At 35.3% G+C, this 14,732-nt stretch overlaps 2 protein-coding genes across 3 annotated transcripts; one reads left to right on the forward strand and one right to left on the reverse strand.

Moving 5' to 3' along the window:
* Positions 1-514: 514 nt before the first annotated feature.
* Positions 515-13,185, reverse strand: pak1ip1 (PAK1 interacting protein 1). Its single transcript, XM_042498165.2, has 11 exons — positions 13,050-13,185; positions 5,676-5,878; positions 4,547-4,709; positions 3,559-3,679; positions 3,394-3,468; positions 3,252-3,304; positions 3,003-3,148; positions 2,056-2,153; positions 1,838-1,937; positions 1,050-1,179; positions 515-828 (listed from the first exon to the last, which is right to left on the reverse strand). Exons 2-11 carry the CDS (start codon positions 5,751-5,753, stop codon positions 719-721), a joined length of 1,074 nt encoding a protein of 357 aa, XP_042354099.1. The 5' UTR covers positions 5,754-5,878; positions 13,050-13,185; the 3' UTR covers positions 515-718.
* On the forward strand, positions 7,220-14,590 carry LOC121951136 (uridylate-specific endoribonuclease C). 2 transcript variants are annotated; one of them, XM_042497379.2, is made up of 7 exons: positions 7,220-7,289; positions 10,809-10,908; positions 11,014-11,125; positions 11,600-11,721; positions 13,041-13,153; positions 13,833-13,986; positions 14,064-14,590. In XM_042497379.2, the coding sequence occupies exons 1-7, from the start codon at positions 7,279-7,281 to the stop codon at positions 14,322-14,324; spliced, it is 873 nt and encodes a 290-aa protein (XP_042353313.2). In that variant the 5' UTR covers positions 7,220-7,278; the 3' UTR covers positions 14,325-14,590. The 2 variants fall into 2 exon arrangements, with proteins under 2 accessions (XP_042353313.2, XP_042353312.2); XM_042497378.2 differs by lacking the exon at positions 7,220-7,289 and having other exon boundaries at positions 10,780-10,908.
* Positions 14,591-14,732: the final 142 nt, after the last annotated feature.

Raw genomic sequence — 14,732 nt, forward strand, 5'->3', positions numbered from 1 at the left:
GTTTTTTTTTTTGTTGTTATTTTTAATTTTCTTACCATTGAGTATTTTTTTTAAATTAAAATGTATTTCCTTATTCAATTTTAGCCTGTCGATTGTCTTTTTGACAATATGTAGTTTCTACAATGTTGGTGGGATTTCTTTCAAAAACACTGGGGGGAAAGGCAATAAGCAACTTGGTAAGAAATAATCATAATTACATATTTTTTTCTAGGTCAATTTCTTTTTTTTGTTTAACTTTTTTTTTGTTCATTTGTTTACTTAAACTAATTTAAAGGTAATTTTCTTATACTTTTTACTAATTTCTTGATAATTTCGTCTTTTATTGGTCATTGACTAATTCCCATATTTTTGACAGAAATCAAGCCAATTTGCTCCAATTTCAAAGTGCCAAACAAACAAAGTGATGCCTCAAAATATATCCTTCAAAACATACATTATGCAGCTGTGCTTTGTCACCTCCCTGTGGTGACCATGAGTAAACATGTGTTTGCATGCAATTAAAAATAAAAAGCAGTTTATGGATTATAAAACGTTTTTATTGTTGCCTGTCTCTTTTTCCACTGTCATTATCTCAACTTTTCAGTGTTGACAGCACAATATATTCACAAAAGCTGTAATTTATCACCTTCCTGTGGCAACCACAAAAAGCACACAAATATGCGACCAAACGAGTCCACATATAAAACCGTCCATGAATAATAAAACAGGGTTGATTTTTTTATTTTCCAGAGTTCTTTTTCTTCTTTTTGGGTTTGCTCTCGTCTTCCAGAACAACTTCTTCTGCAGCGATTCGGACTCTTTTTGTCTTTGAAAGCTCCTGAGCGAGCTCTGTGGATGAAAGCAAACAGATGGAGTTTGTTACAGACACACAGAGAAACTAAATTCAACAAAAAGCTCCTTAATCTTGTAAGAAAAAGCTGAACCACCAACAATGCATCCCTATCAACACGAAAAAGACCAAAATCACCAGCCTCACTACACAATCAAATATCTGTAGATCAAATCAGTTTCATAACATAAAGTGCAACAAAAGTCGTTTTTTGCAGGACCTTCAGATGTCGTCGCCTCAGCTGCCGGTTCCTCAGCGGGCTGCTGCACTGATGAAGGTTTCCACACAGCGATGCACGTCAGGCGGGCATTTGTGTTCACCTCCCCGAGGAGCGTGGGCGACTCCAGCTCCTGTTGGACAGCAGAACATTGTTAGACCAGGTATCACCAGTGCCACTTTTCCAATCTTTGCCTTTATGAAATTTACTATTGATCTAATTATATCTGCACATTTGATTTTAGTTTGTATTGCTTTTAATTCTTTAACACCTGGATTGACATCAGTTTTCCTGTGCTGCATTCAGACACCTTCGAGGAGCATTTAAACCTCTGAAATCTGAGAAAATGCATTTGGTGTCTTTCAAAAACATGGGAAAAAAACCATTACGCAACTTAGAAATAAATGTCCTGCAAATAAAAAATAAATACATAAATAAAAGGTGACAGGGAAATGACCTGAAAATAGCTGAAGAGATTATTAGATATTATAAAAAAGTAGGGAAATTGCCCACAAAACTATGTTCATAATTCTTATAATGATAAAATAAATAAATTATAAATATGTTATAGAAAACAACTATATATATTCTTAGGATTTTCATGTAGTTTTTTGCTTTTTTTTTTTGGTCATTATTTTGTAACTTTGTAAATTTCTTGCTAATTTTGGGGCCAGTAGGTAGTTGTTTTAAAACACACACTGTCGCTGTAAATGTCAGTGTTGTTGAATTTGGTTGAAGTTACAGGTCGATGGCTCACACACAGATGTGCAGAAATAACACTAGAGACGTGCCTCTTTTAGGTAGAGTTTCCACATTTTGATGAATCCGTCGTTTGAAGCCGTCACCACAACGCAGTAATCCTCCATCATGAAACTGTCGACTGCTTTCACTCTGAAATCACAAAAAAAGTACGTTTCTCTCCTCATCATTAATGTGTTTTTAGAAATGCAGCTCCGCATGCTTTCATTTTATGGATCTGTAATGTAAAAAAAACACACTCTGAAATTACCTGGTTTCATGAGCCTTAAACTCACACACACACTTCTCTTTTCCGATGTCACAAAACCTCACAATCTCATCGTCTCCTGCGACCGCCAGGATGGAGTTCTGAAAAACAAGCAGGTTTTTTTACAATTTTTTTTTACGATTGTTTTGTGTGTGTATGTGTGTGTGTGTGTGTGTGTGTGTGTGTGTGTGTGTGTGTGTCTGTGTGTGTGTGTGTGTGTGTGTGTTGACATGTGACAAATGGGAACAAAAACTTATGAAACTGGTCACATTTTGAGCGACAGGGCTGAACACCTACGGCACATTATGTACACGCTAAAACATGAGAAACAGGGTCTAAGTTGAAAAGGTTTCCGCTCATATTTACAGGTTTTGTTTTTCTAATGTTGCTTTTTACTGTAATATCTTGGTTTAACAGCAGATATACTAATCATTTCAACCAAAATAAACTGTGAATTACATATTAACATCACTGTAAATACAAGTTCAGAATAAAAGCCAGAGTTGTGAAAATAGTTGTGTTTGAGCGTTAGACACTCGTGCGATTTTCTCTCAAAAAATGGTTTAAAATTATTAAACAAATAAGGTGTATTATGTGTAGGTCCTTTTCCTTTTACAGTTTAATGTTTATATTATTTTTTTTTATATGTTCTTTTCTTTTGTTATGTTTGACATTGTTGTTTCAAACATGATATTAAAATAAATCACGTGAAATATATATCTGTCATTACATGTACCGTTATATTTGAAATATGATCAATAAAAAAACAACTCATGCAGTTTTTTGGCTGGCTTGTATTGATTTAGGTACTTAAAACAATGTGTACATTTTCTGTTTTGTACTACTTGTAATTCCCACCCCCCAAAATAAAAAAATTAAGTAAAATAAAATAAAATAAAATATTTTTTTAAGAAAATAAAGTTTCTCAGGGGCACCGTCAGAGAACTCACATTTAGGAACTTAACAGATGAGATCCTTTTGGGGTTTGTGATCGTCCCCGTCACAGAGGCTGTCTCCAAGTCGTAGACGTTCACTTTGTCATTCACCACAGCCACATATTTATCGCCATCTGGAGACCATCTGACAATGTGTGCGTCTGAAAGACGTTTAGCAAAAAAAGACAAAAACAGTTGAAGTCAATATAATAAAAAAAATTAAACACAACATTCCTTCACTTCACAATCCAAAGGGACGCTTACTCTGTTTTATGTTTTTGATGAAGGCCGATCTTCCGTTTGTTAGATTCCACGTTCTAAAAAGATGAAAAGATGCAACATTTTTGATTCCCGGTTAAATGAAGCGTCTACGCGACCGAGTTTAAAGCAGAGCTGCGCATTTCACCTGAGAGTTTTATCCGTCCCGACTGAAAGCGCAAGTTTCCCAGACGGATGGACGGACAGCGACGTGACATGACCGCTGAGGAAAACCAGAGGATTGAGCAAGTTAGTAAAACCTCGTCCAACAAAACACACAATCACAGCAGCATCTCTCTTTCTCTCTGCTCACTGGTGAGCTTTGATGGATTTCAGACATTCCCACTTCTTCGTGCTCCACACACATATGAGTCCATCCTCTCCTCCGCTCAGTAAATGAGACGTCCCATAAAACTCCAGGCAGGAGATGGTGCCTGTGGAGTGCAGGGAAGTTTAATTTGTTTCGAACACGTAAAAAAGAAAATGCAGAAATTATTACAAACAAGTGGACAGAAAAAAGGCAATATTTACAGACAACGAAAAGCGCAGAGCAAAGGAAACGGTTAAACACATGATGACTTGGTTTACATATTCGAAAAAAGTGTTGAGAAGAAGTATACTTATATTCTATTTTTTATAGATTTTTGATCGGTTCTACATTTTTTTGTATTTTATTCCTCAAGTCTTGGATTTTCACTTTAAATTGCTTGTTTTTTTAACCCTTTGAAACCTGGAGTGACATCACTTTTCTTGTGCTGTTTCCAGATGCCTTTCACAAGTATTTTAAACTTTAAACCCTGAGCAAATTGGTGAAACTTAAAAAAAATAAAATAGATAAAATAAAATAAAATCATGGGGAAAACGACGATGAGCCACTTGGTTAGAAATATTCCAGGAATAGCAAGAAATTAGTAGATTTAGAAAATTATTTTTAAAAAGCTAGGGAAAAATGATGAGGGGAAAAAAGAAAAAAAAACTACATATTTAAAAATGATGCAAAATTTTAATACATTTTTAATTCTTTTTTTGTGCTAATTTTCAGGTCATTGTCTTGTACTTTTGATTTTTGTCTTAAAAATGTTTGGGTAATTTCTCCTTTCACTGCTCACAGCTGTCTTCTCATGTTTATAAAATTGGGCCAATTTGCTCACGTTTCAAAGGGTTAAATGTCAGGCTACAGACACGGTTAGACATCGTTAAGAAGCTCCTGTGGCAATCAAACCAGATATCTCAGTCCCACTGAGTGACAGCTACTTATCCTACTCTGCACACAGCAGAAAATCTACCCCGTAAACACTCACCGTCATGATGCAGCAAAGCTCCGTGTTCAGTCCTCTTCTTCATGTCGTACAGCTGTATGGTCTCATCTTTGCTTCCTGTGACAACAAACCTCTCACTGGCTGCTGCCACTGATATGGACGCTGTGTGGGCGTGATGTGTGAAGTCTGCTGTAGCTGTCCACTCCTGCACCATAAAATAAAGTTTTATTTATCCAGAGGAAAACTGCTGTGCAGCAGCTGCAATACAATGTTGGAGGAGTGCAGATACAGTGTCTTGCAAAAAAGTATTAACCCTTCTTGACCTTTTTCCTATTTTGTTGTGTTACAGGTATACAGGTACAGGTATATTTTGTTGTGTTACAGGTAAATAGTCAGGTTTGTGGTGTTGCTGTATTTCTAACATTCTGTAATAATGGACTCAAAGATGCTCAATGGGATGTTCAAAGTTTGGGAGCTCCAGGTCTTATTTAGGGGCGTCACAGTAAAGGGGGTGAATATATATGCACAGGCAGTTTTAATTATTTTATTTTACAGATTTTTTTAACTTTATTTTTTTCATTTGACTTCACTAATTTGAACTTTTCTGTGTAGGTCCATTACAGAAAATCCCAATAAAAATCTATTTAAATTATGGGTTGTAATGCAACAATATAGGAAAAACAGGGGTTGAACACTTTTACTTTAACATACAATATACAAGGACTGAAATAACAAAATAGAAAAGTAATATATGGAAAATATCTATATATATGAAACTAAATGGAAAATAGACAACAGCAAGATGGAAAATTAATAACAATAACAATAATAATAATAATAATAATAATAATAATAATAGTTAGCTGTCAGCGAATGGCAAAATGTAAACACTAGCTGACAGTTAAGTGCTTGAAATGGGGGAAAAACAGGGTTTTAACTTCTGAGAATACAAGTTAGAGAGGTGATTTAAAAAAGTTAGCATATGCATTAAAAGTAGAGGTTACACTTCTGTACTTACAGTACATCATACACACAAAAAAAACTTATTATTACACAAAGTTTTTGTCCCACAGGACCCAAATATCTCTTCAACCGTCAAGTTAGCATCAACGCAGACCAATCTTGGACATTAACAATTACACACAACTACAAAAAAGACAAATCTACTTACTTTCTCATCAGTTTTCACTCGGTAACCGAAGGCGACCTGCTCGTAGCTCCCAGCTATCAGCTCCAGAACAGCTGCCATGCTGCCAGTTGTAGCTACAGAGAGTTAAGCTAGCCGGCTAGTTAGCTTTCTTTAAATTTTGTCTTTTTCTTTCGCCTGGTTTAAAATAACAACTAATAACAGCTCCGGACAGTCCAAGCAGGAACCTACACGAGAAACACAGAGGCAATAAACAAGGTAAACGGCGCGGTAGAGCAATTAAACATGACTATTTATTAGCCATTTCTACCACTTCAAAATCCAAAACAACGTGTGCAACTAACGCGCATGCGCAAAAGAGAATTTCCGTCCGTCTGGTCGATATTGTTTTTCAAAATAAAAGTCTTCTGAAAACTTGCTATTGAGCGTCTGGCCTTTTTTTCTTAAATAACTGGAAAAATTATATGTAATCTAAATAAATAAGGCTGATTATGACTGGGTTTATATCTCCCTTGTACATTTAAATATTGGTTGTATTAGTTTTTGTTTCTGTGATCTGTATTTTGTTATGTTTGATATTGATGCTTCATGTGTGACGTTAAAATAATATTTCTTTAATGTTACCAAAATTAAATTATTTTTTGTCTGTACAATGTGCAGGTATATTTGAATTTTGATCAATTAAGAAAAGTTTGTTTAATGAAAAAAAAATGCCCGGCTTGCATTGCTGTAAGTACCGTTGTTACTACTTTTAATAATCAAATAAATAAACAAATAAACGGACAAACAACTAAACAAATAAATAAATAAATAAACAAACACCAAAATAAATAAATGAATAAAATGAATTATCACAAAAGAATATAAAATATCTGAAAAAAAATACATTCGTGTAATATGCTGATTACATTGCTTGTGTAACATTAGTTTTCAGGGTTGCTGTCTTCTGCAATAAGGAGTTGAAAAAAAATTCAGATAAAGTGTGTATAATATTACATATGTGTAATATGCTGATAATGTTGCCTTTCTATCAAATAGAAAATGTTATGCTTTGTACTACATCAAATTATACAAAACTAGTATGTAAAGGTTAGATATAAATGTATAAAAGAGTATTATTATTATTGGTAGTAGTAGTAGTGGTAGTAGTAATTTTCAGAGTTGCTGTCTTCTGCAATAGGGAGTTGAAAAAATATATAAAATAAATGTGCATTTATGTGTACTATGTTTCAATTTTTACTCAAGTATGTAAAACATCTGAAAATATAACTTTGTTGTAATATGCTGATTATGTTGCTTTTCTTTCACATAGAAAATGCTGTGCTTTATGCTAATACCACTATACTACTACAACTAATAATAATAATAATTATTATTATTATTAGTAGTAGTAGTAGTAGTGGTGGTGGTGGTAGTAGTGGTAGAAGTAGTAGTAGTAGTATAAACCACACTTTAATATAACAGGAAAGGGGCCAGCTACCCTCCCTATAACAGAGGGGAGGGGGTGTGGGCGTCTACGTCTCTTGTGATTGGCTGGTTGCCTTGGACACGTCATGATTGACTTCTCAGATAACTGTACTTTTTTTCTGACGGGGAGTCAGAGAAACTTTTTCCACTGAACGGAATCATGGCGAGAAGGTAAGATAACAGATAACAGAAATACATCAGAATAATATCATCTGAACGCTTTTTCTTTATCTTCTGTTGTGTTCACGTTTAAAAGTGATATTTTCAGCCACTCTCTGTCCGTCATGCACGTTGTGTTCTCTCAGGACAAATATTTAATGTAAACATAAGCCAAACTGTAACATGATACGTTTTTCCTCTTGATTTAAATGTAGATTTAAAAAAAAAAAAAGCACCAGTTTGTAGCTTTTGTGTATGAGATATAAGAGTCCTGCTGGTGCAGACAAACAGCTGCTCTCAGTGCAGATTGCAGGTTTGGAAAGTGGATTTCTGCATGTTTTGTGTTTGTGTGTGAGAGCTGCAGGGTCTTGTTGTGATTAGGGGGTTTCATTACACAACAGAACAAACACTACAGGACTAGACTAGAAACAACTTGTGCTGCAATGGAAATGTGAAAAAGTGCGCAGCTGCTCTTCCTTGTGATATTCAGTGCTGTAAACTGGCTATATAAAGAACAGAGAAGTTTCTGTTTTAGTGTCCTTCCTGTCATTTGCTTCTTACTCAACTTTTTTTTCCCCTCCCAATGTGTCAAACATCTGCTCTGTTTGTATGACAGGAAGCGTGTGCCAGTTAATTCACACACTTTTATTGCATTTGAATATGATGTGTTGCACAATGAGATTGAAGGTTTGAGATCCATAGAAGCGACTGACTGTTTGTTTAATTGCACCTTGAAACACCATCTGGACGGTGCGTTTTTTTTTTTATGTCTGTCTCACGTTACAACTTCAGAGCCATGCATGTGTAATTTAATGATGGAGGTGGGGTCTCTTCATGGTTTTCCCTCAGTTTTTTGTGCTTTCATTATGTTTTCTAACAAAAGGAAACACCAGGAGCAAGATAGAAAACGTATCCTGTGGCTCATTAGATAACAGTTGGTAAACTTGTTTAAAACTGGATTGTCCACATGTTTTTTGTGTGTTATTTCAGCCATGTGTGTATAATAGTATAACATTGCGTGAAAGTAAAGGGTCAGTTTGTCCAAATCCCCCCCAAAAATCTCATGTTTATGTCTAGCCCTGGTTGAAGTTGTCTTATTTAGTTTTGAGGCCACAGAAATCTCAAAAACTTTGCAAGTAAAACCAAATGACAGATAATCGGCCTGAGCAATTATTGGGGCAGATATTTGGCATTTTTGTAGATTCTTTATTTTAGTGATCACTGATTAAATTAATTAATCAAAAAGTGCAAAGAAATTGTCAGCATGGGAGTAACTCTTACTCTGTAAAACCTCAGGGAGCTATTTATATATATATATTATTTAAATTTTCACTTGACTTTATAAATAAATGTTAATGGGAACTTGCTGTATGTGATGTTGAATGCTTCTGTTTTGATTTAGCATTTGCAAAAGGCAGTTGAATTTAAATCTTTTCTGCCATTTTTCAACATATTATACTGAAGCATTTTTGACATGCTGAACTATGACTTTTTACAACATTAAAAACAGCTTTTTTGGCTGTTTTTTCGGCATGCTATGCTATGACTTTTTATTTATCGTTTTTTCTAAATTCAATTATTTACTTGACTTCATAAAAAGTGCTGGGAACTTTCTGTATATGATGTTTAACATTTCAGTTTTGATTAAACATTTGCATTTAAACAAAGTTTTGTGTTGGAGAAAAAAAAAACAAGACGGGTGCCCAAACGGAGCATTTTAGATAAATTTAGAATATAGATGTATTCAGGCAGACAGTATGAGGAAAACAATGTGGGGTTTTTTGCATTAAAGCATGTGAACATATTCTAGTACAAAACCAAAATTCAAGTATGAACCTGAAAATTTGCATAAAATGGGACCTTTAAAACTTGTTGCACTCACCTACAAATGCTTTAATTTGCATTTTTAAATAGATTTTTGCCTGTACAACTGTTATTATGTTTACTCTCGTCTATTTTGCTGCACATCTCTCACATTTTAATGCTTTTATGTTATTTATTATCACTGTTTTCACCGTCTGACTCCGTCTCTGCTGCATGGCCTCAGCTGCTGTTGGTCATGTATTGCTGCTCTTCTGGACTGTTTCAACCCAACAACAAAGTCACCAGACACAAGGTCTCCATATTTTCCCCACATGTCCTGCCTCGGGAATTGCCTCTTTTGGGATAAATGGAAGTTTTTTGTATGCAATCAAATTATAGGATTCGGTTTGGTGCATTGCAGCAACTTCCTGTTACTGTCATCTGAAAGATTTAATCACATTCTCATGAAAAGGCATCCGTGAGGCGGGGGTTTAACTGGTTGATTTGATCAGCGGTGGTAAGACAAGGGACTTCTTTCAAACTCACACTGGCTGTGGAAAACAAAACTGTTGTTCATTATTAACCCCTTAACACCTGGATCGACATCACTTCTCTTGTGCTGCGTTCACAAGCATTAAACCTCTGAAACCTGAGAAAATTGGTTTTATCTCTTTCAGAAACTTGGGAAACACATCATGAGCAACTTGGCAAGAAATATCCCCAAAACCGGAAAATATAATAAAAATAAAAAAAAGTAGAAGGTGTTCAGGATTATTTCAAAATTAGCCGGGGGTTATTAGATAATAGGGATGCATGATAATATCGGCATGTTATTAAAATGAAATATCAGAAACAGCCAACGTGCTGATTTCTGCTGATATCACAAATTTATTTATTGACATGAGTGAACATGTACAAAACATCAACTCCAAGTTGAAGATTTGTTCATAATTTTACACAATGAATTAATATTACATGCATTGAAAAGTATTGTATTTCATGTCTCCATCTGCTGGGTGGGCCGTTATAATAAAAGTATGCATATGCTGTTAATTTTACTACAGAAGAGACCTGATGATCACTAAAATTAGATAGGGAAAATGTGGATGTATTGATATCAGCATTTGTCATCGGCAAAATTAGTTTTTATATATCGGCATATCGGATATTGGCAAAAAATCCAGTATTGTGCATCCCTTTTAGATAATAATATCAAAAAATGGGGGAAAAATGTCTAACTATATTTATTATAGTCTTAGTGATATCTTTAAAAGAAAAATACATATATTTGCACGTTTTTTAGGTATCTTTTTTTTTGCTCATTTTCTGGTAGTTTTCTTTTTTTCTTTTTTCTTTTTTTTTTTTACTAATTTCTTGTCATTTCTGGTTTCTGAGGCCATATCTTGCTAAATTGCTTGGCGCCCTTTTCAAATGTTTTTGAAAGAAATTGAGCTAATTTCCTCAGGTATCAAAGAGTTAACTCCTTCTAGGATAACTAATAATTTGCTCAAAAGAAGAAAATACCAACTTTTTAACCCAAACAATAGGCCTTTTTTCACAGAAGACATTTAAGAATAAACAAGTGTGCTTTTCCCACTGTGATAAAGTCAAATATGTGCTGTGAAAAAAGCCTGTTGTCTCTGAATTCTCTCTCTGAAGAATAAAAAAATATCTCAAATAAATCTTTATAAGTTTGAGCAAAATCTATGTTTCAATGTCCGTCCACAGTCAACCTGCAAACCAGGAGCTCACAGAGGTGCTAAATCAACTCTGGCAGTTGGACACCAACCGTCTCAAGCCGGGAACGGATTACATCATTTCCTTGCAGGTCAGCACCACCCAAGTCATCACTCCTCTGTAATGCAACACGCTCAAAAAAACATGCAAACCCCACACAGTTACACGCTGATGTCTGTCTGTGCATTTTGTCCAGGGGAGGGCAGGTTATGTGGCTCAGGGCAGCAACAATGCCAGAGACAGGGCCCGGGCTCCGCTCTTCACATACGTCAACGAAGACAAACTCAAGAGTATCGAGACATATTCACGTAAGTAGCAGTTTGTTTCAACCATTGCGCCTTTTTGCTTGGACCACCTTTAAGCCTTTGAAACGTGAGCAAATTTGTTTTATTTTTTTCAAAAAAGTATGTATTCAATTTTAAATGTAAAATTATTATAAATATAGTTTTCTGGAATCTTTTTGAATATTTATTTTTTATTATCCTCTCTTTTTATAATTCATTTTTTAATTTATTGGTAATATTCTTGTCACCTTTTATGAATTTCTTGCGATTTGTGTGCTGAACATGGAGCTGTTTGTGCTTTGAGTTAATTAATTTATTGTGGGATTGGTCAAGGCAGTGACCAAGTTGGTCACTGCCTTTTTTCTCCATGGTTCAAAGAAATAAAACCAATTTGTTCAGGGTTCAAAGGGTCAAATAGCTTTTGAAAGGCTTTTATAGCACAAGAAAACTGATGTCGATCCAGGTTCCAAAGGGTTAATAAGTGTGTTTTTAATGCAGATTTCATTAACTTGCTGGACAACTATGAAACATCCACGGGTGTAGCGGAGACGGTGACGTCAGAGGAGCTGAAAGAGAACAGGCTCTTCATCGATTCCATGATGGAGACTGAAGTCATGAAGGTGCAGTGAGAGATCTCTTTAACACATCTGTCATCGAACACATCTATCGTCTAACACATCTATCGTCGCAGTCTAACGACACACACAGAGGCCACACGGCAGCTGTTTACTCTCCTGGTTACCTCCCAAAAAGCTGACAGATTTTCAAGCTGTTATTTACCAACCAGCTTGATGTACCTTTTCTAATTACTTAGGGACTGTTCTTTAACTTTCAGAGGAGGGAGGTGGGCGCTTCCTTTTTCCCCCCTCCCCGAAGCTACAAAGATATTTCCTTGAATCTTCCTACAGCAGAAATTATTTATTGATTTTTAAAACTTATCTTTTCGATGTGTGAAAGGTAAAAATTGAGGACAAAATCCTGAAGTTGATAATGGTTGTGTTTTGACTCTTGTTGTGCATGCTGTTTAGTTCATGGAAGTGTTTTATTTTTGTCCAAATTATAAATGAGACATGTAAAATAAAGTAGTTGTTATGAAATGTCTCAATTTTAAGCTCAAATTTGGTGATTTGGTTTTATGACAAAAGTGTTCATCCTACATGATGTCTCCAAGAACCGTCAGAAATTTGAAAATCCAATGATAATTTCGGTTTTTGACAGTTTCTGGCTATGATAAAGTGTTATAATGGTGATTTTTAAAGGAAATTGGCTGTAAAAGAAATATAAATATATCCATTTAAATCTGTATGCCCATCCCCTAAGCCAAATTTTAATATATATATAATATGACATGCCTCCTGCACCACCCCCTCACCCCTCATAAATAACAAACACTCCCTTAGTTAAAGACCAAATCAGTCAGCAGAATTTTAAAAAGAAAATGTTTGTTGGAGGATTTTCCATATTAACAAGAAACATTTTATAAGAAACTCTGATGGCTTTTAACATGAGAAAAGAAATTTAAATAAAATGTGCATACAATATGCAACCCAAAATTACAGCTACAGAATGCACAAAAGAGTTTACTTTCAGTGATGTTTACGGTCATGACACAAATGACGTTAAAGGAAAATCTCTCATGAAAAAATGCTTAATTCTGCAGCTTTATCACAACATCTTCTTCAGCAACTTTTCTCAGCTGTCATGGATCAAAAAAAATAATTAAAATATATGTTTTCTCGCCACTGTTAGGACTTCTTTTTCACGTCTTAAAATTCTAAGGTTAGACTTTCAGTTTCTGACTGTTTTAGCCTTTAAAATGATCTGTACCATCAATATCCTCTATTCTCTGCATTGTACTCATCTTCTATGCAGTTCTTTGATCATTTTTTTTAACTTTGAAGCTCGACATGTTCTCATACGGTTGGTTTTTTCTTTTTAGCGTGCTCACCAGTTTCTGGTCAAGAAGGGGAAGTCGTCATCAGACCCCGGACAGTTCAAGAGGCAGCTGTACGACATCTGGTTCCGCCTCTACCACAGGGACAGGAGCGGAGGGTGAGTTTCACAGTAACAGCAGAGGGAGCTGCTGCAGCGTCCAAACGGAGATCCTGGAGGTTAACAGAAAGAGATCAGGTTTAATCATCTACAGAATAACTCACAAAGTCAACTTTTCTGTTTTCTGCAGCTCAGTCAGCTGGTATGGAGACAGATGACCTCAGGAACCAATGAAAGATCTAAAAATATATGCATGCTTGAATAAATACAGTTACAGATTTTCTTTTAAATCCTTTTTTATGAGTATAGTCTATGTTTTGTGTTCTTTCTAAATCCTTTGAAACCGAGATCGAGTATCTGTTTATTTGTGCTGCATTTAGATGCTTTTCAAAAGCTTTTAAATGTCTGAAATGTGAGGGAATTGGTTTGATTTAATAAGAAATGTCGAGCAAAATGCAAGAAACTGTAAAGGAAGAAAAAAAGAAAGAACAGCTGCAAAGTGTTCATAAAACTACAATTCTGATTAATTGATATTTTGAGTTACAGAAAAGAAAATATTCTGCACTTCTTTCTCGGGTCATTTTCTCTTTTTTTTCTTATAATTTTCTATTAACTTTGTACAAATTTCTTTCTAATTTTGGAGCACTTTACTTTTTCACAATATTCAATTTTTTTGAGATGCGCCTGTACTTTTAAAACATATTAATGTTTTTGTTTGGATTTTTTTTTTTAATTATAGAGAGGATTCCTGTGGATTTGAACATGTGTTTGTGGGAGAAACAAAGTACGGTCAGGAGATCATGGGTCTGCACAACTGGGTCCAGTTCTACCTGCAGGAAAAACACGACCATGTTGACTACAAAGGCTACAAAGCACGAGACAACAAAGACACAGTAAGAAAATACTGTCTCACCATGTGCATTATGAAGACAATGAACATATAATAAATTTAATGTTTATTTTTTTCCAGCCTGATGAAGACGACCACGTCCTGAACCTGCAGTTCAGTTGGAAAGGTTTGGTGAAGCCGGTTGGCGGCTCCTTCATCGGAGTCAGTCCAGAGTTCGAGGTTGCTCTCTTCACCATCATCTTCCTCATGTCTAATGAGAAGATGACGTCCGTGGTGGTGAAAGTGGACGAGTACGTGCTGGAGCTGGTTGTCTATCGGCACGGGCGGTCCATCGGCACTTCCTTCCCCAAACTGCTCAGCAGCAACCACAGGGATTTGTAATATCACACCACGTGAGCTGTCAGTGGTCATGTTAACATTTACAGTTTGTGTTACACTTTAATTTCATACCTACACAGTATAAACCTAAGAAAAATCTGGATCAGGTTCTCTTTGCACTAAACGTCAGGCTCAGACTGTGTATAAAGTTTTTAGCCTAAACCTCCTGATCTGGACTGATATCATTGAAGGAATATTGCTTTTTTTAATCATATATCTGTATTCTGTATACCGTCATTAAGTAATTAAAATACCCTCTATTTACAAAATAGTGTTGACATTTTTATTCTTTTTTGATCGAGAAATTAGGCCACGAGATTTGGGGATATTAAAAAAAGCTGGATTCTTGAGTGTGTAGATGCATTCGTTGGGTCTTTTTTGCCCTGAATTTGGACTCTAAGGTTGAATTTA

The sequence above is a fragment of the Plectropomus leopardus genome, chromosome 12 (genome assembly GCF_026936395.1).
Source record: "Plectropomus leopardus strain MGB_pleo_1.0 chromosome 12, ASM2693639v1, whole genome shotgun sequence".
NCBI classification, from domain to species: domain Eukaryota; kingdom Metazoa; phylum Chordata; class Actinopteri; order Perciformes; family Serranidae; genus Plectropomus; species Plectropomus leopardus.

What these genes read in the sequence shown, in the direction of transcription:
- pak1ip1 (XM_042498165.2), bottom strand. Translation starts at nt 5,753, where the DNA reads ATGGCAGCTGTTCTGGAGCTGATAGCTGGGAGCTACGAGCAGGTCGCC. An exon ending in AAATCCATCAAAGCTCACCA is followed by an intron (nt 3,469 to 3,558) that starts GTGAGCAGAGAG and finishes GGTTTTCCTCAG; the next exon opens with CGGTCATGTCACGTCGCTGT. An exon ending in TTTAAGGCTCATGAAACCAG is followed by an intron (nt 1,938 to 2,055) that starts GTAATTTCAGAG and finishes TTGTGATTTCAG; the next exon opens with AGTGAAAGCAGTCGACAGTT.
- LOC121951136 (XM_042497378.2), top strand. Translation starts at nt 10,795, where the DNA reads ATGTCCGTCCACAGTCAACCTGCAAACCAGGAGCTCACAGAGGTGCTA. An exon ending in GAGTATCGAGACATATTCAC is followed by an intron (nt 11,126 to 11,599) that starts GTAAGTAGCAGT and finishes TTTTTAATGCAG; the next exon opens with ATTTCATTAACTTGCTGGAC. An exon ending in TGGAGACTGAAGTCATGAAG is followed by an intron (nt 11,722 to 13,040) that starts GTGCAGTGAGAG and finishes TTTTCTTTTTAG; the next exon opens with CGTGCTCACCAGTTTCTGGT.